General features: G+C 37.6%; 1 protein-coding gene across 1 annotated transcript in view; it reads left to right on the forward strand.

The window, feature by feature from the left end:
- The first annotated feature begins 1,561 nt into the window (after positions 1–1,561).
- Positions 1,562–27,760, forward strand: part of LOC126249494 (solute carrier family 22 member 7-like) — a 136,323-nt gene continuing 110,124 nt past the window's right edge. Inside the window, exons 1-2 of the mRNA XM_049951146.1 lie at positions 1,562–1,797; positions 10,701–10,928. Of these exons, the coding sequence (XP_049807103.1) occupies positions 1,562–1,797; positions 10,701–10,928 (464 nt within the window). The remainder of the gene's footprint in view (positions 1,798–10,700; positions 10,929–27,760) is intronic.

A 27,760-nucleotide genomic window follows, 5' to 3' on the forward strand; every position in this document is an offset into this window, starting at 1 on the left:
TTCTCCTTGTAATTGGATATACCCGACGTCTCTGGTTTCTAATAGCTTTCATTGCTGTTTTACCTTCGAATGCCAAAACTACTATCAACATGAATATAAAAAGTACTTGCATCTATTTGCATTCTTTGCCTGACAGCGAAATTATATAAACAAATCTAATTCATGTATAATATCTCAGTTAAGTGCATTGTATATGGAGTAGTAAAATGAAAATGAGACTGATGGGAAAAAGTAAGCAAAGTGTTCATTATTTCAAAAGTAATCACAATAATAGTTAATAAATTTATCCCAGGGTGAGACAAGATGGTCAATGCCTTCATGGAAAAATGTTTGCTGTTGCCCACAGAGTTGTGACTGTACCTAGACATGTACCTCTTTGTCTGAAGCAAATCAGCAGCCATAAATGTTCTTCTTCAGGGCTTTGAAAACATGGAAATTGCATGGGGAGAGATTGCGACCCTATCGAGGAAGTGCAAGTGCTCACATGTTACCAAGGTTGTTTCAGCTACACTGCAGAAATTTTGCTGGAAGCCCTTACACATCCTCCATACAGTCACAATCCCTCCCCAAGTGACTTCCATATTTTTTGAGCCCTGAAGATAGACATTAATAGCTGTCAATTTGCTTCGGATGAAAAGGTGCATGCCTAAGTACAATCATTGTTTATTAGGTAACCATGAACATTTTTCCATGAATTCACTGACTGTTTTGTCTCACAGTGGGATAAATGTATTAACAGTTATGGTGATTACTTTTGAAATACTAAACAGTTTACTTTCTTTTTCCATCTGTCTCCTTTCAAATTGACCTCCCATTATAGGTAGTACATAAAAATTATAAATTCATACTTTTAATATGTCTTGTTATTAATAAACATAGTTTTCTAATAGTTTTGAGTTATGTTCTGTAATAAATCATGCTCAGACATGGGAAATGCCCTTCAGAGAGAGAGAGAGAGAGAGAGAGAGTGAGTGAGTGAGTGAGTGAGTGAGTGAGTGAGTGTGTGTGTGTGTGTGTGTGTGTGTGTGTTTGTTTGTGTTCGTACTCTAGCTCATCAAAGGATTTCTTTCAAAAGCTACTAAGTTTCATTCTCTTTTGTGTGTGCCTGTTGACAACTCAATGGTTAGTTTGTTTGATGAGTGATACTCTTTATGCTTACATAAATATATATATATTTACAACACTAGAACATAAAACTTTAAGTGAATCTTAATTGCTGTATTTTTGTTTCTGCCTATTCTTTTCAAAATTTTCCACGGTACTATGTCATTTTTGAATTTTTTATCATCAGTACTTTGAAACTGTCCTATTTCATACAGCACATAATTAGTTTTTGAGTTTTGATTTCTGATTTTTTCTGTATAATTATTTCATTACATAGAGTCCATACAAGTAAAACATGTTGCATGTATCTGAAAATTGCTGAGATATTGAATAAAATACCATTTGGACAAACAAACATTATATATAAGTTCTTGCTTTGTAAATTGCTGTCACATTTTGTTAATATATCTAAAGTTGAATAATTGATTATTTACTGGTTACATTGAATTGACAGGACATGGAAGAGACATTCCAAAATGTGAAGTTCGAGGACATTATTGATCAAATAGGTGGCAATGGAAAGTTTCAACAACAACATAACATAATTTTCATATGTTTATCTGGCATTTTTATGGCAATGATAATCTACAGCAAAATGTTAGCTGTTACAATTCCTGATCACTGGTGTTATGTACCAGGAAGAGAGGAGGCAAATGTAAGCAGAGACATCTGGAAGAACATGACAATTCCTAGGCAAGTAAATAAAAACTTTCATTGTTAAAATGTAGTAGTTTTCAAAAGTATGTTAAAGTTTTGCATCATGATGAAAAATTGCCAAGAATCATTATTTTATTAATAATTAAATAATTAAGGGAGTGGTATTGACAACTAATGAAATTATTAAGTCACTGTATCATGAACAGGCACATCAGCAAGACTAAGAACATTGCTAGCTTTCAGAGGAACCCTCCTTCTGATCTATAGAGAACATGAAGTAAAAAGGTAATGCAGAAGACATAGAAAATTACCAGCCCATTTCCCCACTGTCAACATTCTCAAAAGTAATAGAATCAATTCAGAAAGACAGTTTAATGAGTTAGCTGAATAAATACAATCTTTTATGTGAATCCCATTTTGGTTTCCAGAGTGGTAGAAGTACAGAATCAGCCATACTAGAATTCAAAAAGGTGGTAATTAATGCTCTTGACAAAGATGAGTGTGTCACAGGCATATTTTTAGATCTTTCTAAGGCTTTTGATACTGTTGATCACAACTTATTATTAAATAAGCTAGAAGCATTAGGAATAAGAGGAGTACCTAATAACTGGTTCTAATCATACATAGCTGATAGGGTTACAAAGATTACATATAACAAACACAGCACATAAGTCTAAAGGTTAGTAAAACACATATCAGGGCCAAAATATATTAATATAGATAGATTTTTAGGATATAATTTTATGTTCAGTACTGTTCTTAATACACATCAATGGCTTTCACACTAGTCACACAAAACCTCCATCGTGCAAACCATGTTTTTATCATTGGTATAAAAAAGTCTGAAATGTGAGACATACAAAAGTTTTAGACATACATATTCATGAGTATTTGAAATGGGAGATACATCTTAACACTCTAAATAAAAGACTGAGTACACTTATGTATACTTATAGAATTCTCACTCAAAACAAAAGATGCTCATTGGTGGTGACATTGTACCATACCAAAGCCACTAATGATGTATTGCATAATTTTTTGTGGCATTCCACACTCAGTAAAACACATTTTTGTTTTGTCTCCTATTTGTTGTTATATAATTGATATCTTTCCTTTACAAATACTCTTATTCTATGAACATTAGACGAATTTTATTGTTCTTTTTATTGGTATTTTCAAATTTTTGTGCATTTTGTGCATCAATCATATAATAAATACTGATGACGAGTGACTTATTGCATGAACTTAGATACTACTGGTTGTGACATCCTGTTCTGTTTATAGGTGAAAAATCAATACTTTCTGTTTTGACTGTTGTCAGGTAAAGATTTTTCTAATATAGCACTGTTTCTGTTCTATAAAAGACTTTCTGAATATGTAAAACAAATGTTACTTAAAATTTAGTTGTGTGAATAGAGGCTTAACTTTTAATTTGCCTACTATTTTTCTCGTACTATGTAGTACTGTAACTTTTTTGACTTGTGCTTCAACAGTAGCTGATAAACTTATAGTATAAGAATTTCTACCAACTTACTTTCACTCTTTTGCTTATGTTTGATATAACTGTATCTGCATTTTGACTTGTTGAATATAAGTTATCTATGATGAAACTGGACCAATAAAAATTAGTCAGTCTTTGTGGTCAACAGACTATTCTGATGGCTTTATGTACCATAGCAGGGGGGCTAAAATGACATATCATTTTGTTTTTAGGTAATTATTGCTTCATAAACCATGATGTTAAATAAAATTTGTATCAGGACCATATCACATTCATTTGTGGGTTTTGCTATCTTGGTGCCATGTTTTTAAATTAATACAAACCATACATTTTTGACATTCTTTTAAAAAGTACTAAATATGTTGTTTTAGACTGTTGTCAGGGTAAAATGGCATAGAAGTAAGGAAAGTAAGAAATGCAGACAAACATTAGATATTTGATATATTTAATATATAAGTAGTTAAGAACAAATAAAAGATTATTCTTGAAATAATTCTATAGCAGTATCAGTTAAGGTTTCCCTGTTTAGTTATACAAAAAAGTGAAGACTGAAAGCCGAATTAAAAATACACTCCTGGAAATGGAAAAAAGAACACATTGACACCGATGTGTCAGACCCACCATACTTGCTCCGGACACTGCGAGAGGGCTGTACAAGCAATGATCACACGCACGGCACAGCGGACACACCAGGACCCGCGGTGTTGGCCGTCGAATGGCGCTAGCTGCGCAGCATTTGTGCACCGCCGCCGTCAGTGTCAGCCAGTTTGCCGTGGCATACGGAGCTCCATCGCAGTCTTTAACACTGGTAGCATGCCGCGACAGCGTGGACGTGAACCGTATGTGCAGTTGACGCACTTTGAGCGAGGGCGTATAGTGGGCATGCGGGAGGCCGGGTGGACGTACCGCCAAATTGCTCAACACGTGGGGCGTGAGGTCTCCACAGTACATCGATGTTGTCGCCAGTGGTCGGCGGAAGGTGCACGTGCCCGTCGACCTGGGACCGGACCGCAGCGACGCACGGATGCACGCCAAGACCGTAGGATCCTACGCAGTGCTGTAGGGGACCGCACCGCCACTTCCCAGCAAATTAGGGACACTGTTGCTCCTGAGGTATCGGCGAGGACCATTCGCAACCGTCTCCATGAAGCTGGGCTACAGTCCCGCACACCGTTAGGCCGTCTTCCGCTCACGCCCCAACATCATGCAGCCCGCCTCCAGTGGTGTCGCGACAGGCGTGAATGGAGGGACGAATGGAGACGTGTCGTCTTCAGCGATGAGAGTCGCTTCTGCCTTGGTGCCAATGATGGTCGTATGCGTGTTTGGCGCCGTGCAGGTGAGCGCCACAATCAGGACTGCATACGACCGAGGCACACAGGGCCAACACCCGGCATCATGGTGTGGGGAGCGATCTCCTACACTGGCCGTACACCACTGGTGATCGTCGAGGGGACACTGAATAGTGAGCATGTTTGGGACTGGATGAAGCGTCGTCTCACGCGGTCTGCACGTCCAGCACGAACGCTGGTCCAACTGAGGCACCAGGTGGAAATGGCATGGCAAGCCGTTCCACAGGACTACATCCAGCATCTCTACGATCGTCTCCATGGGAGAATAGCAGCCTGCATTGCTGCGAAAGGTGGATATACACTGTACTAGTGCCGACATTGTGCATGCTCTGTTGCCTGTGTCTATGTGCCTGTGGTTCTGTCAGTGTGATCATGTGATGTATCTGACCCCAGGAATGTGTCAATAAAGTTTCCCCTTCCTGGGACAATGAATTCACGGTGTTCTTATTTCAATTTCCAGGAGTGTATTAATTCATGAGACAACAAAATTAGTTTCCTTTTTGAAAGAATAATTATCACCAATCCTATCTATTTGCAGACATCACAAACAAAAATTTTTATTGTGGCTTACTCTAGCACATTTAGTGCATACTCACAAATTACACTACTGACACCTTTACCATTGTTCTATGGGTTTTGCATGTGAGTATAATTCCAGGCAGTTCAAAAAGTGACAATCTTTGGAAAAATCACTGTTGTCACCTAAAAGGTCTTTTTCATACAATATTTATTTTCCAAAACAAAGTTTCCTCTTTGCTTTTTTCTTTGCAGTGCACTCTTCTTTTTCGCATTTCTCTTCACCTCTCTGTTGAAATTGTTTTACATAGAGGCTACTGGTGAGTACAGTAGGTATATTGTTTTCTTTTTCATTTTCTTTGGAGTGCATCTCCAAACGAGCTGGAAGGAATGGGGATGATGTTCGTCACTGCTACGTTAGTGAGAGTCACATTCACTTCCACATTTTTGTTTGGTTCTTTGCCTTTGATTTCACAAGGAGAGGTGGTTGATTCAGCAAACACTTCTGATGTCTTTGGAGGTTGACAGTACAGAATATCTATAGTTGCTGCTACAGAACAGAGGTGTTACAAAGATATGTCACAGTTACAAGGCCAGAGTACAGTCTGCTGAAAAACACTAGCATCATTAGCAAGAGTTGCTGCTTTTTCATAGGCTTTAGTAAATAGAGGACACATTTGATAACGGGAAACTGTTCTTCCTGGATTACACTTACATAATTTTCTTAGCTCTTGATCAAAATAAGTTTTTAGTGGGACAGAGAATGAGACATCTAGTGGCTGTGCATTGTTTCAGGAAAATAGAGCATAATAATACCACTGTTTTTACCAAAACAGACATTCTAATGACTTGTATGTCCATCTAGCAGGAGGATTACATTATTGTCTAGAGAGGGCTTCACAATAGAAAAAAATGCTTGAGGCAGCGAAAAAAAAAAAAAATGTTTCCTGTCACCCAGCCCATTTCCTGGACAACTCCAACAGATCCTAATGGAACCCCACTGGTTAACTCTTTTTGCCAGTTCTTTCTAGGGTAAACCAGCATTGATGCGCAGAGCGGGAGGGACTCATGCAGCATACTAGAGTAACATGAACACCTCTTTCTGCACTAGTTATTGTGCTTACCGGCTTTTTTCCGTCTTTGTGCAAATACTTTTAAAGACTTCTGGACACTACTCAGACCATATTCATCAATGGTATGAATGTTACATGATGAAATACCTTCACTGTCCATTATTTCTTCAAGAATTGAAAAGAATTTTTTTACAACAGGTTTGTTAAAACCTGCAGCCCTAGGTGCAGATGTTGCCTCAGGTTTACGTCGGCTAATGTCTAGATTTCACTTTAAGAAGCAAGCAACCCAGTCCCACCCGGCCATATTTTTGCTTGTTGAATCTGTGCTCAATACAGATTTTCTCAATTATTTGGAATGCAAGTTGTCTCACCTCCTTCATAGTTGTGAGGTAATGGGCGAGTTGTGGTGCTCTGAAAATATTCTGAGTTCGGAGTTGGCGTGGCTGCACGGGCCGCTCGGCAAGCTGGGGCTCGTCATCAACTGCGTGGTCCGAAAAGTAGCCGGAGCAAGGGGGGTAGCCCCAGGACATGGCCCAGGCTGACCGCGTGGTTGCGAATTCCATGTTGACACTGTGTCGAGGAAGATGCTTTGTGTCGATGAACGAGATTTGTATGCCAGTAGTGCCAAAGCTGGTGAACTTTGTGAAACAATAATGGCAGACATTTCACAGTTCATGTAAAAATTAATAGCAGCCAGAGGAAACATCATACCTCAAAAAGAAACATGTACATTATCATTATTTGCACAATGATTCTGATGGTGTAATCAGATTTTCAATATCTTTATTAGTTTAAATTTTAGTATCTGACTTAGAATTTCCAAAATCTAAATGGTTCATTCAATTTTGTCAATCAACATGTCCTTAGGAAGCTATTAATGTAAACGTAAATTGGTATGAATTACAGGCATGTAACATGAATAGTACAGGAGTTATTGGAGGTCAAAGTGGCCAATTACTATTGATCGTGTCGGGCCATAAGTACTCCACAGTTACACAAGAAAATGGTAGCAGCATGCTTATAAATATATATTTATTCATCTATGTCTTTGTTTATATCCAATATATACTATTCATCAAGAAATTGGTCATATATTTACTGTGTTTTAGAAAGAACATTAACATTAGGCTGCTGGCCCACTTTTGCTTCTATTCTTTTGATATATGTTTATTTAATTTGCTTATGTATTTAATAATGTGTGTTAGAGCATGTTTATGGTCCAGCCGTAGGAATATTTATTTAATTTCAAGTTATTTAAATGTAAATCCCGTATTTTGTAAGTGTTTCAATATGTCTGTGAGTGTGCGTTGGCGTGGAGACACGACGGGAGCGCTCTAGCCAATCACAGCGCTCGTTACTACAGTAGGCAACTATCAAAGTCAATGGAGAGACTGTATGGAGGTGAGGGAGGAGCATCAGGATGCACAGCACACGGAGTTCTGGATGGGAAGACGTGGCAGAGGGTCACATGAAATGCTTGGAGAGTGTTGAGAAGTTTGCGCGTGGTCACGAGAGAGAGAAATATTTTGTAGTGCCAACTTGTGCACATGTGAGATTTCTGTGGCTTTACAGTGAAGATGTAGTATGCATTTAGAGGTGAATATCTCATGAGCTATGTTGTTGTTCGTAACTAATTACGTGAAGTAGGCATCTATTGTTTCCCTGACACTCAACTTATGTTTTATTTAATTGCTGGATCATTGACACCAATAAGTGTTTTGCAGAAATAAATGGCATTCTTAAAAGTACTTCTGCTATCGTACTCATCATTTAAAGTCTTTAAAATAGGATCTGCAGATTTGGTTTAAAATGCAATCTTTCATTTATAAATTTCTATGTTACATTCAAAATTCGCAATTGCCAAGTGATAGGAACCTTCGACCATTCGATTCATGTGTGTATTCATATTGTATACTGTAGACTCAGCAGTATTTGGCATGTAATACAGCAACTACATATCCCACCTCCTAGACATCGAAACCAGCCAAAACTTTTAATATTTCAACTTTGAGTCTGAAGGGTATGTAGTCGAGGGACACATTTTTATTCAAAAGCCTGCATAGTCATACCAAACATGTGCAACTTCAATAGTTTCAGGTGTTGTCCAGTTCACACTCTGATGCAGTGTTGAAAGTTGGTTCGAATCTATACAGTCCTTTCTGAACACCATTCAAGATTTTGTTTGTATTCCTAGTCTGTCTTCTAAGTGCAGCTTGGGGAACTATGAATGCTTTTGATTCTTGCCTCTGGTAACAGCATCTATATTCCCACTGCATCTGCACATCTCAAGGCTTTCTTGACAGTTTCCTTACTTTATTTGCTGACATCTGAACAGAAAATTCATGTACTTATATTTGGCCTGTGTAAACTCATTGCACTTGCGTATCATTGCATATTTATCGATTCATGTTTAATTTTTCATTTAAATTATTTTATCACAGAATGAATTACTACTATTTTTGCTAAATTTAAACAGATATTTAAAATTAATAGCTCAATTAATATTAGAGGTCAAACAGAACAGAATTAGAATTGATATCACACATGGTATGTCACTGTATACTGAAATGCCTTCTTTGATTCATTCAAGAAACATTCAACTATTGTGTGCTCTAGCAGAACCTCCTTCACTCAAAACATAGTTAAAAGTGTGCTTTACTAGATAACTTATACTCTTCTCAAACATGTAATTACATACAATAGTAATGGATGAATATATATGAATAAAAGTAAAAAACTGGAGGCTTACCTGTAAGTTTTTCATTCACAGAAACAAGATGGAAGCTGGCAGCCCATGACCATATACATAGGAACAGGGTTGCCAATCGGCCTTTCTACACAGTTTAGTTCAGATGGCACCACTCAACTGGTTTCATCCACAGCCTCGCTATAACATTTAACATGGGTATATCATTATAGCCTGGCTTCCCCTACTCTAAGAGCACTTATGAGTGATCATTAGGTAATCTGCAGTCTTAGCTGTTTGTACTATAGTTTCAGTTGTGATATGTGCAGTCTTGTACAGTTACTTACTCACAACTCTGGAGCTACAACATGGTGTCTTACTACTTACAGAAATAACCTCCTGTTTGCTGTTTTTGTCCTCTTTCTATGTGCAACTGGGTCAGTACATTTTCCTTCTTCTTTTCCACCACTTGTTAGCTGTAGAAACGTACTACTATACAATGGCGGTTGTAAGTTTCTGATATGTTTTAGCTAATGGAAGTAACTGAAAAATGTCAATGCTGCAGATAATGATCTGGTAAGTTATTCAGCTCACTTTTCCAGCATCTTAGGGATATGGGTTTCCTAGCATCTCAAAAGGTAAACATTGGAAGGCCTCACTCACATCTGAGATGGATTAGCATTTGGACAAAAATCATGGAACAAGTGTAAAAGAATAAGCAGCAACAGAAGGAATGAATCATCCTCTTGCCTGACAAGGCTAGGTTCACAAGAGATGCTGTTGGGAACTTTCATAATTAATGTGTGTGGGCGACTAAAAATCACCACACATTTGCAGAAAAAGGGCATCAGAACCATTTCTCAGTTACCATATGGATAGGAATTCTTGGTGAGATGTTAATAGGGCTGTTCATGCTAGCACAAAGATTAAATGGGGCTCATTATCAGGATTTTCTCATGAATGTTTTGCCTACCATGCTGTAGAATATGCTGTGTAAGCTATGACTGTAGATGTGATACATAGGCAGTGGTGCACCAGTACATTTTGGTAACAATATGTGTGTAACTCTGATGTTGCAAATTCAAGACAACTGGATTGATAGGGTGGGCTCCACAGCATGGCCTCCTTTTTCACAAGGCCTGAGTCAACTATACTTTTGGTTATGGAGAAACTAGAAGGAATTGGTCAGTACCATTCACGATAATGATGTGCAGACACTGCAGGATCACAAATTCTATGCATGCCAGCATGTAAAACAACAGCAAGGCCAACTTGAAAAGGTGCATGATTCCTTATACTGAGGAGCATAAGGGTGCATTACAAGAGATGAACACCAAATTTATAATCTCCTCTGAAAAAGTCTTCAGATCTCAAAAAGTATCACTCCCAGACATGTGTTTATTGCACTCATTTTTCTTGTTTCAATGAGTGCTACAGCCTCTTAAAATATGTCACACTTTTCTGATCATCCTCTGTATCCTCTTCCTCCTGCTATTTATTCCAGGCCTGCATAGCATGGACAGTGGAAGCACAGGATTGACAGCAAGAGGGAGGGGATATATAATATGATTCACAGAAGACACTAAGTCATCAGGACCACCTGAGGATGCCAACAAGTCAGGATGCTGAAATATTACCCTTTCTGTAGAATAATACTTGGTTCAGTACCTGAGAATATTCATAAACCAGCAGAATCTAAAATAACACAATATTTACATTTTTAATTATGCATTATAAGCTATTCATTCTGCATCTTTCATAGAATAAACTTATTTCATGGCATAACTTGTTTAAATATTCTTGTTGTCATTCAGGAATGGAGAGACCTACAGTAAATGCCTCATGTACAACAATTCAGATGAAAATAATGAGACAATTCCATGCATTTATGGCTGGGAATATGATGACACTTGGTTCTCCCTCACTGCTGCATCACAAGAAAACTGGGTGTGTGACAAAGCAATATATGCTCATACATCACTTTCACTGACCCTCTTGTTCTCAACAGTTATTGGAATAGCATTCTTCTATATTGGAGATAGGTTAGTAAACTGGGGATATTTCCTCACTACTAGCCTTAGTTCACATATTAAGACAATAACTGAACAGATTTTCCAACTTCATAAGTAATGATGATTATGTGGATTGCTCACAATGTGATGTGAACAACATTAGCACTGGTAAGTTTTGTCTTATGATGTAATGATACAAATAATCAGCAAATATAATCACACAATGCTCTAACACTTTTAATGAAGACTAACAACAGACTACAGCAAAAGATACTTGCTTACAATAGTGTTCATTTGAATTTCATATCTATTACTTGTTTCTGTGCATGTTTATAAGTGTATGGCTCTCTGTGGTAACAAAGTTTCAGCAACAGCTGCCAGAGAACTTTATTAACAACTCACAATTCACGCAACTTATTTATTTACTGTTTGCCATAGTAACCATTCAAGTACATCATTTTTACATATGAAATAGGACAAATCAGAAGCAATACAATTAATTTACAATTACGGTAGTTAATATATTAACCTACAAGTTTTTAACATGCATCAAAGTAAAAAGTGGAATAATACATAATGATAATATAACAAACTATATTTTGGAACTCATATTTATTTATTTATTTATTATTATGCTCCGGAAATTCAGGGGCGTAGCAGAGACAGTGGTGAAGCAACAATTCTTGATACTCCAAAAATTCAGAGACATAGTAGAAGCAGTGAGCAAGCAACATTTCTTTCAAATTTACTTTAACTATATTGAATGTCAGTATGTGTTTTGAATAAGAATGAATGTGATTATATGAGATAACTCCAATGCAATATCCCCCTCTTCTGTGTAAATTTTTACTTCTGTTTTTTTTGAAAATTATTGAAAACCCCAGAAAAAATAATTCTGTACACCAGGCTTTACTATTAGCAGCTGCAACATCTATGAGTGCATGACTGATTTTAGCACCAAATGGATTCTCACAGAATCATTTGCAGAATAATTATTAATTGCTTACATTGTCGAATGTCTTTACGTCAATACACTGTGCACAGCTGAGGCTGCTTCCCATAAACATTGTCATTGCATTCAAAATGTTAAATTTTAATTATGATTTGTGTATTTAAGGGATAACAGATGTAGTCTCACCACTCCCCTCTCCCTCCTGAACTATGGATTTTGATAACGTGAGGTGACTTTCCTGTTAGAATGATAAAGACTGTTATACTGTAGGTATATGCTGTTGGGGTATCTGTGAAGAGATGAGACTAACCTGTGATTCATGAAAAAGGAGCAGGGAATGGCAATTGAATCTCAATGTAGAAAAGTGTAATGTGCTGCGAATACATAGAAAGATAGATCCCTTATCATTTAGCTACAAAATAGCAGGTCAGCAACTGGAAGCAGTTAATTCCATAAATTATCTGGGAGTACGCATTAGGAGTGATTTAAAATGGAATGATCATATAAAGTTGATCGTCGGTAAAGCAGATGCCAGACTGAGATTCATTGGAAGAATCCTAAGGAAGTGCAATCCAAAAACAAAGGAAGTAGGTTACAGTACACTTGTTCGCCCACTGCTTGAATACTGCTCAGCAGTGTGGGATCCGTACCAGATAGGGTTGATAGAAGAGATAGAGAAGATCCAACGGAGAGCAGCGCGCTTCGTTACAGGATCATTTAGTAATTGCGAAAGCGTTACGGAGATGATAGATAAACTCCAGTGGAAGACTCTGCAGGAGAGACACTCAGTAGCTTGGTACGGGCTTTTGTTAAAGTTTCGAGAACAGTATATTGCTCCCTCCTACGTATATCTTGTGAAGAGACCATGAGGATAAAATCAGAGAGATTAGAGTCCACACAGATGCATACCGACAATCCTTATTTCCACGAACAATACGAGACTGGAATAGAAGGGAGAACCGATAGAGGTACTCAGGGTACCCTCCGCCACACACCATCAGGTGGCTTGCAGAGTATGGATATAGATGTAGATGTAGAGAAGCTTTGCCAGCCTCCCCTTCCCATACCTATTGAGGTGCAGGCCATGCCTAGTGAAACCAGATCTACTGATAGACTCAAATGGCACCACTGAAATGTGACCCACAGCCTCTGCCATCAGTGCCCCTTCCAGCCCCATGTTAATGTGCCTAACAGCCACATTAAGATGAGGCTGATCATGGCACTGAAACAGTTGCATGAAATGCATGTTAGTGCCACCAGTTGGAGTAGCTGTCTTTACCAGGTAAGCACCTACATTACATTCCCTGTCCCTGTCAAGACTGTTCCCTGTTCCACCTACTATCACTACCTAATCCTTCTTCGTAAAATTCCTACATAACTCCCCCATGTTGTCAGTCACGTGAGCCAACCCTGCACTAGGCTTCACAATGCTGGTGACCTGGTACTCACTCCCCAACACTTTCTGCAACTGCTGGCCCACACCTCTACCATGTGAACTACCTAGAAGCAGAACTTTCTATTTTCTGTTAGACTTTGCAACTGACCTAGGCCTCGTAACTGCTGAGGACTGCTGCATGTTTCCTACACTTACAGCTATAAGAGGCTCCTCTCTACTCAACTCTGACAGTTGGTCAGATATATTGCATATACACAAAGTATAACTGTACCTATCTCCTCCTCCTAGCTGCCTTCTTGCCAACTGCCAGTTCCCATTCCCCACCACCATTCACCCTCCTCAACCTATCTAGTTCCTCCTTTTGCACATTGGAACTGCACCTGACGGGCACAGATGTTACGCTCCTGCTCCTGCTCCTCTATCAACTTATTTCTACTACAGATTCTGCATTCCCAGGAGAGGATCTCGCTAGAAGACCCACTGTCTTTCCCACTGCATTCCCCCCAATGAAAAAACTTTAAACAAATCCCACACCATAACCCACACTTCTCACTCATGGTAAAATTTTACAGTTACTGAAAAAACTATATGTCTACATTACCTAAGTTCATTTACACCAGTAGAACTATTTATAGAACTAACAATAGCGGTCTCGAAATTCTCTCTCTACTAAGAAAGCAACTATTTCTATTAATACTACTAAAGCACAACTAATATCTATACCAATAATACTTCACAAAATTATTAGCTAAAACCAAAAATTCAAGTGGCCACTGGAACACTCAATGAAGTTAAAACACTGAATGAAAGTTTTACTGAAATATTTCACTAGAAACAATAAGAAACATCAGCTGAAAACTAAAGCACAAAATTTACTAAACAATTTCAACACACAGAAAACTGCAGTTATAAAGAGCACGAGGATATGAAAGGGAAGCAATAGTTGAGAAATGAGTGAGAGGCAGAGTTGAAGTCTACTCCCAACATTATTTGGCCTGTGCATTGTGCTGTAGTAAATGAAACCAAAGAAAAATTTAATGAGGAAATTAAGGTTTAGGGAAAAGAAATAAAAATTTTAAGGTCTGCGAATGGCAATATAATTCTGTCAGAAACAGCAAAGGACTCATGAGAACAGCTGAATGGAATGGATAGTAATTATAAAAACTCTAAAACACAAATGATGGTATGGTGTTGATGGACTTTCAAACAGAATTCTAAAAAGTTGTTCCATCTTCCTAAGTAACATACTTAATTATATATGTACTGCATCACTGGCACAGGGGGTTTTTCTAAACAGATTAAACTATTCAATTGTTAAACCTCTTCATAAGAAAGGTGACAAGACAGACTTAAACATTTATCATCCAATTTCCTTACAGACATCTTTTTTGAAAATATTGAAAAAGTAATGTTCTCAAAAGTAGTCTCAAACTTAAGTAGAATAAATTACTTAGCATATCATAGTTTGGATTCCAGAAGAGTTGCTCAACTGAGAGTGCTATTTATACAGTCACTCATAAAACAGTAAATACTTTAAATACTAAAATATCATTAGCTGGTATTTTTTGATCTTTCCACAGCATTCGACTGCGTAGATAATGTTACTGCCTTAGAAAAACTCAACTTTTATGTAACTGATGGTTTTATGCACAGCTTGTTTGAATCATAATTAACAGACAGAATGCAGAAAGTTATCCTGAATAATTCAAATAATGTTAAAAGGGGAGAAAATTTTAGTGACTGGGGTAAATCACCAAGGGATTACTACAAGGTTCAGTTGTGTTCCTTACCCACACTGCTGAGAAAAAAAATCGTACACCATTTTAGATTTTTCCACTTCGCTCCAGATTTATTGTTGTAACAGTGCATATGGTGTACATGATATGATTACATTTACAAATCAGTAGCACAATAAATTACAAACACTAGTGAAAGGATTCATAATTAAAAATCATGTCCTTATTTTTGTAAAGTCCAGGGTATCATCATAAACTGCAGTGACTTCAGTGTAATTATTGTCTTTGACTAAAAGTGTCATTTACATTTGCCTCATTGTGTATTTCTTTCATTTATCTAATGTACTACACTGTAGCAGTTCCATCTCTGTATGGTCCAAGTATCATTCAGCTGTGTTACTTGACAGTTACACATCATGCAAAAGGTACTTTCATCCTTAAGTTTTGCACAATAGTGTAGGCTATTATACTTATTTATCAGAGCAGATCAGCAAGTTACGTAGACTGTGGGAAGCTTACCAAAATTCAAAACTGGCAGTAGTCAGCATAATAACTCAACATCACTTCATCTGACTGATGACATAGTAACTTTACTGACAGAAAATTTGTCCATTACTGACTGACACTGGAGTTTGCATAATGAGTGATGAACAATAACCGATTAACATAGATATCCATATTTTGATTACTGGGCACTGATTAACTTTGAAGTTTACATAACAACTAGCTAGCATGAAGAGACTGCTGCAGTGTACTCAATTTTTAATTGTGGATGCACATATTACAGAAATTACAAAATACTAAAATATAAATTAAAATATACAAAGATACAATAGGCAGTGATGTGTGTGTCACAGACATTACAAAACATTAAAACATAAAAAAGATACAAAGATACAATGTGCAAGAAAGTAAATTTGTTTAACCAATAGTTGTATCCTTTTAACCCTGGAGTGGTTACGCAGTATCTGACAGATGCCAGCTGCACTTCATTCTCTCACTGTTGTTCAGCCAATGTACTGATGGACGTGTGGTGGCATCTACCTTTCTGTTAACTAAATACAGACGTATTCAGCTCATCAACATTGCATTAGTCAGTGTACAGTGTTGGAGAGAAGAGCATGTTTCCAGAGCTGCATCGCTGGAGTCTACCAGATGCCACACGACCTTTGCTGCTACTGAAGGTATATATTACATTTTTATTTAATGTAGTAGTTTTTAATACTTCTTAGTAACAGGTATTTTTTTACCTTCAGATCCAACATGAGCTCATAGAAGACCTACAGTTTGGAAAATGAATGTGATAGGCAAATTGTACTCCGACTGTTGTTCGAGGAAAATGATGAATCAGATGATGAGTTTGATATTTACAGTGATGTGGAAGAAGACAATGTGGAAAAAAGAAGATTCAAACACTGAGTAAGGTGTTGGCTCCAGTGACAGTAACAGTGATGATCATGTTGATGAATGTTTTCTAGGAAGAAATAAATCCACAAAATGGTCAAACGTTTCCCCCCCCCCCCATATGTTCGTACTTGATGACAAAACATTGTTACTCATTTACCAGGAGTGAAAGGAGCCGCTAAAAATGACAGATCACTGCTGGAATGTTGAGAATTATTTTTCAGTAGTGGATTACTTTCTAATATTGTTCATCACACAAATAAAAAGATTTCTGAAGTACAGAAAAATTATTCCAGAGAAAAGGATGCTCAACTGACAGATGTATCTGAAGTAAAAGCTCTGTTATTAATATTGTATTTATATGCTTCAATAAAAGATAACCATACTAACACCCAAGATATAGGGGCAGCCAATAAAATAGGAATTGAGTTATGTCGTCTAATAATGACTGAAAAACAATTTAGGTTCCTGTTGTATTGCTTGAGGTTCGACAACAAGGATATCCTAGAGGAAAGGTAGAAGGTGGATAATTTAGCCCCCATACGTGAGGTGTTTTCTTCTGTTGTGGAAAATTGTAAAAATGCTTATTCTGTTGGGGAGTAGTGTAGTATTGATGAAAAGCTGGAAGCTTTCAGGGGCAAGTGTTTCTTAAGACAGTACATCCCTAGCAAGCCAAATAAGTATGGGCTGAAAATATTTGCTTTTGTGGATGTTAGGATGTATTAAACAGCCAACCTGGAAATTTATGCTGATAAGCAGCCTACAGGTCCATTTGCAGTTAGCAAGAAACTAACAGATGTTGTGAAACATCTCACTAATGAGATCTCAGGAACTGGATGTAATATAACTGTAGAGTACTGGTTCACATCATTAGAATTAGCTGATTACTTGCTTCAAAAGAATCTTACTTTGGTTGGAGCTATGAGAAAGAAAAAACCTGAGATTCCACCAGAGTTTATGCAAACAAAAAACAGGGAAATAAGAATAACACTGTTTGGATTTCAGAAAAACTCAACTTTAATGTCATATGTCACCAAGAAAAACAAGACGGTTCTGATACTATCCACAATGCATCATGATAATGCAATTGATGCCACTTCTGGTTATAAGAAAAAGACAGAAATGATAACATTTTATAATGCAACCAAATCAGGAGTTCATACTGTCAATCAGCTATGCGGCACCTACAATGTATCAAGAAAAACCAACAGATTACCAATGGCGGTTTTTTTATGACATGATGAACATTGCAGGTATAAATGCCCAAATAATATACCATGCAAACAACAGCAGTGCTCATGACCAGGTGCAGTGAGTTTCTGAAACTTCTGACATGTAATCTAGCTGATGATTACTTGCGTTCACATTCCCAGTGCTTATCGCTGCCAAGAAATCTCAGACAAGATAGAACCTTTTTCCAGATGCAGCTGCTGTCCAACCCACAGAAGAGGACCAAAGCTCAAAAAGACAGAGTTGCTGTGAATGTGGTCCTTCAAAAAACTGGTACACCAAGTACAGATGCTGCAGCTGTAAGAAATTTTTGTGTTACAACATGTGCAGCAAGTATACACTGACTGCTGAGAGTAGTGCTCACTGAATGTGATATTTCTGTTATAATTTGTACAACGCAATTTACTAGTAACATTTTCATATAAGGACTGTAATGCAAGTTTTTGAAAAGTGTATGATAGTTTTTCCCCTTTGTAATGAAAGGCATTAAAAATTATATAATGTGACAGTCAAGAGTTTTGTGATGCACATTTATACTTAAAAATAAGAAAAATAAAATATTTTCCATTGGTCATAATGTACTCATCTCTTTTAGAGTACTTGATTAGTGCTTTTACAAATATAAACTTGAACAGATTCAACTAAATGTACATTGTTGGCGAAATAATGCTTAAGGCATCTGAGAGATGCCACGCGACCTACAATGAAACGATATCCCACGCGACCACTGCAGGTTTTAACTGGTAGAAATGATGTGCGCTGTTTCATGAGAGGGAAGTATTAACATGCACTAGAGCTACCAAAGCCCACCAAGAATTTTCTGGAAAGCTACATTTTATAATTTGGATATTTTGTTGAATCATATTATTTTCTAAAGTTGTACATTTTGCAGTGAGAAAAATCAGGACTATAAAATTATAACAGTAGATTTGGGAAAGGTTTAAATTTGAAGCTTGGAGCATTCTGCAATAACATTATTTTGAATACAGGTGTGTATTGAAACACAATGTTTTTGGAAAAAGTAAAATACTTTGTTTGAAAAATAAGAACAAGGACCTTCAATCGAGGTATATCAATGTTACAGTGGAGAATTATTAAATGAGTTGAATTTTAATATGCACAGATGTTGTAAGTCTAGGATATTTCCTTGAATAAAATATTTCTACATGGATTATTTACATTGTTATCATCAGCAGTCAGTAAATTATACTATGAACAATAACTTTAAAAAATAAAAAATAAAAAAAATATTGGCATCAGGAGTGGTATAAGGACAATTAGAATTATCCTACCTCATGCTATTATACTTCAACTTGTGCATTAATTTAGTTTCATAAATACCTTATGCCACCTTCAATTCTCTGACTGGTCGCTACAAATCCTATGTTACTGTTATTCTCCTCATGGCACAAATGTATGCAATAAGCATAACATGTTATACTCACATTGAATCATCTTGTAGACAGTTGTTTAAACAGTTCATTATTTCAACTACAACCTCACAGTACATATTTCATCTCATAAAATATATTGTAAATACTGCTTTAAATTTCAGAACATAATAATTAAAATCTCCTTTTTATTACTCTTCTTCCTTGCTTTATTGTTATAGGGATTATGGCAAAGTAACCGACAGTGGATGGTCAGATATCCATCCTGATCCTGTGACTCCCCTCAGAATAAAATCTGTGTACCCCATTTGTCTGCATGAAGAGTAAATCTCATGTTCATATGTGAGAACACTTTCTAAATCGTGGCATAATGTGTATCTGAGGTAGGACAAGGGTTGTTGTTGTGGTCTTCAGTCCAGAGACTGGTTTGATGCAGCTCTCCATGCTACTCTATCCTGTGAAAGCTTCTTCATCTCCCATTACCTACTGCAACCTACATCCTTCTGAATCTGTTTAGTGTATTCATCTCTTGGTCTCCCTCTATGATTTTTACACTCCACACTGCCCTCCAATACTAAATTGGTGATCCCATGATACCTCAGAATATGCCCTACCAACCGATCCGTTCTTCTAGTCAAGTTGTGCCATAAATTTCTCTTCTCTCCAATTCTATTCAATACCTCCTCATTGGTTATGTGATCTACCCATCTAATTTTCAGCATTCCTCTGTAGCAACACATTTCGCAAACTTCTATTCCCTTCTTGTCTAAACTATTTATCATCCATGTTTCACTTCCATACATGGCTACACTCCATACAAATACTTTCAGAAACGACTTCCCGACACTTAAATCTATACTCAATGTTAACAAATTTCTCTTCTTCAGAAACGGTTTCCTTGCCATTTTATATCCTCTCTACTTCGACCATCATCAGTTATTTTGCTCCCCAAATAGCAAAACTCATTTACTACTTTAAGTGTCTCATTTCCTACCCACCCAATATTTATCTAGTTGGATGTGAGAATCTACCTGAAAAACCACATCCTGGCTGGCTGGCTCACCAGCCCTTGTCATTAACTCGTGAGGGGAATCCAGTCTGGGCAAGGCTCACTACGATAGTAGAAGATTAAAAGTACCTTCACTGTTCTTCATTAAAATTTTTTTTAGCTTGAAAATAAGTGAATAATGTTTCTACCAAACTTTTTAATCAGTTACCCAATATTAAATACCCGACACATAACAAAGTTGAATTTGAGAGTAAACTGTTAAATACCTCCTGGACAATTCCTTCTATTTTGTAGATGAATTTTCATTAGAAACTTGTATCTTATTTAGTGCAAAGGTGTTATGGACTTACTTTTGTTATTAAAATAAATACTGTTTTCTGTTGTGTGAACACATCTGTACATTGCCAGTGTGCAGCCACACTTAACTACCAATTATGTTAATAGTCTGTAAACTAACTCACTCCACATAATTACAATATATCATACAAAATGGTAACATGAATAGAGCAGCAAAATTTGTGTTCCTTAGTTTGATTTCCAATCTTTCCATCACAAGATAATTATTTCTCATTGTTCTGATTATGTAAATACATTAAATTAATGTGAAATAATATTACTTTTTAGAAAATATGTGAAATAAAATACAATCTCTGTTTCACAGTTAATAAACTAAGTAAGTGGTGTAGACTTTCCTATCAACTCTAGAACTTCAGCATTAGTACATAGATTATTAAAATCTTAATTTACTTCACTCTTGCTGAATCATCTTCAATTATAATGACTTTTTATATTCAAAATATGACACAGTGTTTAATGACACAAATAACTAGTATTTATTTTGTCAGTGGCTTGATAAGAAACTGCCAGAGACATACAGGTAAGCATAATTCATGTTGCCATTGGCTGCGTGCCTACAGTGGTTCTCATTAACATCTCTGACAAGTACAATAACAACTTCACTTGCTCTTGCAGCTATATACACATAAAAACATGCTCAGAGACAACATATAGATAGCCTACTGTACATAACAATAATTAAATTATCTATCTCTTTCTGTCACCCTTCACAAGAGAAAAATAAAACCCTTCTAACTTTCTTTACTTTATACTTCCCTGATTTCTGCAATTAAGTCAAACAGTGGATGCATTACAGTAGTTAATATTGAAAGTTATCAGCTACTGGAAGAGCGAACAATATATAAAGCTGCTGAAAGACAGTGTAAGAATTCCCTGCTGAAAGATGAAATAATGCAAAAAAGTATAAGGATAACAAAATGGGTAATTGGTCCAAAAGCCTGTAATATGTGGATAGTCATTGGATTAGGAGATGCACAGTACCATTAAGAAAATCATGTGAATAAAACTCAGAACTGAAATGTGTTATCATGTCACCAGACTGCAGATGGAATTATTAACATGAAAAAATAGGTAACTTCAAATATTTTGATATCTGAAGGAGGACACATTAAAACAGAAAAATTGGATATGCAAGAAGAACAATGGAAGATTCAAGAAACATGTTGTGTATTAGCAATTGTGAAGGCATTCTGATGGCTAAAAAGGTCTTAGCATGCTGTAATTATTAAATTCTTAAGATATAAAATGTCTAAATTCTAAAGGTATTCTGATGAAAGAGTAAAACTACCAACTTCCACAAACATCCTGAAATGTTTTACTGATCCCTCTCATTACCTGTATACTGCATTAGAGTCTTCAAAAAATAGTGTTAGTTGAATTTAACTTGATAGGAATCAGAGAGATAGAAAGGGAGTTTCTGTAGCAGTTAATAAGGCAAAATGTGGGGGTAAAAATTCCACAGCATATTAACTGCTTATAAGGAAATACCAGGGACATATAGGACTGCATTCACAATTTAATAAAAGATTAAATATGATTATATGGCCTTACATCAGGAAATGGAGAAATTGTGAACACTGACAGATGAATATGTGGCAGCTTATACATAGGGCCTATGATATATACAGGGTAATTCAGCTGCTCATATCAATGTCATTTTTGTCATTTTATGCAACCTGCAGTGTTTTATCTGGTCTCCAAAAACCACATGAAAATAAAAATGAACAGGGCATTTAGGTAGAAAATTTAATTTATTAGGTTGCTACATAAGTTCATAGCATTTTTGTTTTGCATGTTGTTATTCCAGTTACTATGCCTTTTGTTTATTGATTGCCAACTTTTATTTATAGTTAAATGTTGCTATTTGAGTTTACATTCTATCATTTTGTCATTTTGGTGTGGTGAGTGAAGCTGTGGTTACTAGAAAATAGAGTCCCAAGTGGAGAACTCAAAGCATTTCTGACATATTCTTCTTTTTGAGTTCAATAGAGGGGTGACAGCAGTGGAGGCAGCCATAAGCATTTGTGTCATGTGTACAGAAAATGCCACTGGACAGAGCATGGCAACAAAATGTTTTTCTCATTTTAAGGAGCACTATTTTGGCATTAGGGGCTTTCCACATTCAGAAAGAGCTTCAGGGCTTGATAAAGATTGTTTAAACACATTAATCCACAATTATCCATGCCACTGTACTCGATAACAGACAAATGTGATGAATTGTGATCATTCCACCATTGTGCAACATTTGCAGGCAATGAGAAAGATTCAAAAATCAGATGTAGGGGTACTGCATGCTCTAAGCCAAAACCATAAAAATTAGGGAGTCCCCATATATGCATCTCTGCTTGCTTGTCATCAATTTGCTTGTGACTAGTGCTGACCATTCTCATTCTGTATCATTACTGATGATGAGAAATGATGCCTTTATGCTAACATAAGGCAAGAGAGGAATGGTTCAGCACAAAAAAAGCAGCAACTCCCTGTACAATGACCTGCATGCATTTACAAAATACACTGAAGCACCAAAGAAACTGGCATAGGTGTGCGTATTCAAATACAGAGATAAGTAAACAGGCAGAATATGGCTCTGTGGTCAGCAATGCCTATATAAGACAACAAGTGTCTGGTGCAGTTATTAGATTGGTTACTGTTGCTACAATGGCAGATTATCAAGATTTAAGAGAGTTTGAATGTGGTGTTGTAGTTGGCATATGAGCGATGGGACACAGCATCTTCAAAGTAGTGATGAAATGTGGATTTTCCCATATGACCATTTCATCAGTATACTGTGAATATCAGGAATCCAGTAAAACATCAAATCTCTGACATTGCTGTGGCTGGAAAAGGGTCCTGCAAGAATGGGACCAACGACGATTGAAGAGAACCCTTCAATGTGACAGAAGTGCAACCCTTCCACAAATTGGTGCAGATTTCAATGTTGGGCCATGAACAAGTGTGTGCATGCAAACCATTCAACGAAACATCATCAGTATGCACTGTCTGAGTTGAAGGCCCATTTGTGTACCCTTGATAACTGCATGACACAAAGCCTTTCACTTTGCTTGGGCTTGTCAATGCTGACAATGGACTGTTGATGACTGGAAACAAGTTGCCTGATTGTAAGAGTCTCATTTCAAATTGTATCAAGTGGATGGTGGTGTATAGGTATGGAGAAACCTCATAAATCCATGGACCCTACATGTCAGTAGGGGACTGTTCAAACTGGTGGTGGCTGTGTAATGGTGTGTGGCATGTGCAGTTGGAGTGATAAGGACCCTGATACACCTAGATACAACTCTGACAGGTGACATGTGTGTAAGCATCCTATCTGATCACCTGCATCCATTCATATCCATTGTGCATTCTGAAGGACCGGGCAAGTCCAGCAGGACAGTGGGACACTCTCCTGCGAACCTTCTGCGAGAGCTTCTGCAAAGTTTGGAAGGTAGGAGACGAGGTACTGGCAGAAGTAAAGCTGTGAGGACGGGGCGTGAGTCGCGGTCGGGTAGCTCAGTCGGTAGAGCACTTGCCCGCGAAAGGCAAAGGTCCCGAGTTCGAGTCTCGGTCCGGCACACAGTTTTAATCTGCCAGGAAGTTTCATATCTGAGATGCCGTGCCAGCTGCTGTTCAGAAGAGATCTCAACCTCCTCATACTCTTATGAATTTGTGGATAGCCCTGCAGCATTCATGGTGTCAATTCCCTCCAGCACTACTTCAGACATTAGTCAAGTCCATGCCATGTCATGTTGCAGCACTTCTGCATGCTCACTGGGGCCCTACATGATATTAGGCAGGTGTACCAGTTTCTTTGGCTCTTCAGTGTAAAATGCCATGCATCTGGTGTAACAGTAGTCATGAGGCCTACTATGAATTGCTTACCTGAGGTGTAACCATCACTGCTGACATTTACTGTCAACAACTGAGATGTCTTGCAGATGCTATCCAAGAACAATGACCAGGCAAACTGCATGAAGTGATGCTACTCCATGAAATCGCCCGTCCCCTTTCTCCTAGAGGGGAAAAAAAACTATACAGAAGTTGGGTTGGGAAGTCATTCCACACCCACTTTATTCGCCTGATCTTACATTCTCAGATTTTCACCTTTTTCACACTGTATCAAACAACTTTTCCTTGCATATGAAAATGCACAGCAACATAGCTCAACAAGTTCTTCACCTCAAAACCATGTGATTTCTACAGTCACGGAATTGAAAAGTTACCCCAGATTGATAGACTGTTGAAAATAGTGAAGGAGAATATATTATTGATGACTAAAGTCACTGTCATGTGTCTCTGTTGTGTTTAATAAACTTATGGAGGAATGCTACAAACTTATGCATCATCACAAGAGTTAAATATTGCACTGGGACACACTTTCATTAGAGGCCTTAGTTTTCGAGTTACTCAAGAAAAATGCACAAAATTGGCATTCAAATTCACCTACACACCCTCACACACCTGCAATGGTCAGGATATTGGTATGTCGATCATGGCACTCCCTCCTACCTCTGCACAAAAATTTGCAATTTTACGAATTATTCACATTCAACCCTTTTCGGTGTTCATTGACTGGGCTTATTGTACCAACAGCTCAATCAAGCACTTACAAATTGTGAAATTGACATTTGTGTAAATTTTTCCTAACAATTTTGTGAATTTTAACAGCATACAATAAACAATAACATTGTATTCATCAGGCCTCTTGACTACAAGAATACTGTGCTTGTAAGGGTTAAGTTTGGATCAAATTGTCAGAGTAATTAGTTTTAGCATAACATTTACAAAAGTTGTTTTTCTTTCATTATCCTCAAGGGCCTGTTTAAATCAAGAATTTTAATGGAGTAGTTGACTATGTTAGTGGCATAATTGCCCATCAATAGAGACCAAAAATTATCAAATACTGGGAACAGATAATGCAGTCAGATATTTTTGTACAGTGATAGAAGGGTGTGCCACAAATAATATAATAGAAATCCTGACTAGTGAGGGATGAGTGTAGTGATGGAGGTGCATTTGAGGGTAACTTGTCTACATTTTTCTTGAATAATTCAAAAATCATGGCCCAGAGAAAATGTATCCCAGTACAAAATTTAACTACATTAAATTTCCTACGAGAAGATCCTGTTCATTCCTTCTATAGGTCAGATAATTTGTGTGTAGCAATTGAGAGAATATGAAAATATTCCACGTGGGATTTGATCACCAGATATAACATTGTGGGTTTCATAAACTGAAATTGGTAATGGCAGTGGAATCACCCTGTATAACTATCATGCTGTGTTTATGTTCTACATCTACATCTACATTTGTACTCCGCAAGCCACCCAACGGTGTGTAGCGGAGGGCAATTTATGTGCCACTGTCATTACCTCCCTTTCCTGTTCCAGTCGCGTATAGTTTGCGGGAAGAACGACTGCCGGAAAACCTCCGTGCGCGCTCGAATCTCTCTAATTTTACATTCGTGATCTCCTTTGGAGGTATAAGTAGGGGGAAGCAATATATTCGATACCTCATCCAGAAATGCACCCTCTCGAAACCTGGACAGCAAGCTACACTGCGATGCAGAGCGCCTTTCTTGCAGAGTCTGCCACTTGAGTTTGCTAAACATCTCCGTAACGCTATCATGCATACCAAATAATCATGTGATGAAACGCACCACTCTTCTTTGGACCTTCTCTACCTCCTCCGTCAACCCGATCTGGTACGGATCCCACACTGATGAGCAATACTCAAGTATAGGTCGAACGAGTGTTTTGTAAGCCACCTCCTTTGTTGATGGACTACGTTTTCTAAGGACTCCCCCAATGAATCTCAACCTGGTACCCGCCTTACCAACAGTTAATTTTATATGATCATTCCACTTCAAATTGTTTCGCACACATACTCCCAGATATTTTACAGAAGTAACTGCTGCCAGTGTTTGTTCCGCTATCATATAATCATACAATAAAGGATCCTTCTTTCTATGTATTCACAATACATTACATTTGTCTATGTTAAGGGTTAGTTGCTACTCCCTGCACCAAGTGACTATCCGCTGCAGATCTTCCTGCATTTCGCTGCAATTTTCTAATGCTGCAACTTCTCTGTATACTACAGCATTATCCGCGAAAAGCAGCATGGAACTTCCGACACTATCTACTAGGTCATTTGTATATATTGTGAAAAGCAATGGTCCCATAACACTCCCCTGTGGCATGCCAAGGGTTACTTTAACGTCTGTAGACGTCTCTCCATTGAGAACAACATGCTGTGTTCTGTTTGCTAAAAACTCTTCAATCCAGCCACACAGCTGGTCTGATATTCTGTAGGCTCTTACTTTGTTTATCAGGCAACAGTGCGGAACTGTATCAAATGCCTTCCAGATGTCAAGGAAAATAGCATCTACCTGGGAGCCTGTATCTAATATTTTCTTGGTCTCATGAACAAATAAAGCGAGTTTATGGAATCCATGTTGATTCCTACAGAGTAGATTCTGGGTTTCCAGAAATGACATGATACGCGAGCAAAAAACATGTTCTAAAATTCTACAACAGATCGACATCAGAGATATAGGTCTATAGTTTCGCGCATCTGCTCGACGACCTTTCTGGAAAACTGGGACTACCTGTGCTCTTTTCCAATCATTTGGAACCTTCCGTTCCTCTAGAGACTTGCGGTACACGGCTGTTAGAAGGGGGACAAGTTCTTTCGCATACTCTGTGTAGAATTGAATTGGTATCCCGTCAGGTCCAGTGGACTTTCTCTGTTGAGTGATTCCAGTTGCTTTTCTATTCCTTGGACACTTATTTCGATGTCAGCCATTTTTTCGTTTGTGCGAGGATTTAGAGAAGGAACTGCATTGTGGTCTTCCTCTGTAAAACAGCTTTGGAAAAAGGTGTTTAGTATTTCAGCTTCACACGTGCCATCCTCTGTTTCAATGCCATCATCATTCCGGAGTGTCTGGATATGCTGTTTCGAGCCACTTACTGATTTAACGTAAGACCAGAACTTCCTAGGATTTTCTGTCAAGTCGGTACATAGAATTTTACTTTCGAATTCACTGAACGCTTCACGCATAGCCCTCCTTATTCAAACTTTGACATCATTTAGCTTCTGTTTGTCAGAGAGGTTTTGGCTGAGTTTAAACTTGCAGCGAAGCTCTCTTTGCTTTCGCAATAGTTTCCTAACTTTGTTGTTGAACCATAGTGGGTTTTTCCTGCTCCTCACAGTTTTACTTGGCTCGTACCTGTCTAAAATGCATTTTATGATTGCCTTGAACTTTTTCCATAAACACTCAACATTGTCAGTGTCGGAACAGAAATTTTCATTTTGATCTGTTAGGTAGTCTGAAATCTGCCTTCTATTACTCTTGCTAAACAGATAAACCTTCCTTCCTTTTCTTATA

Source organism: Schistocerca nitens, chromosome 3 (genome assembly GCF_023898315.1).
Source record: "Schistocerca nitens isolate TAMUIC-IGC-003100 chromosome 3, iqSchNite1.1, whole genome shotgun sequence".
NCBI lineage: Eukaryota > Metazoa > Arthropoda > Insecta > Orthoptera > Acrididae > Schistocerca > Schistocerca nitens.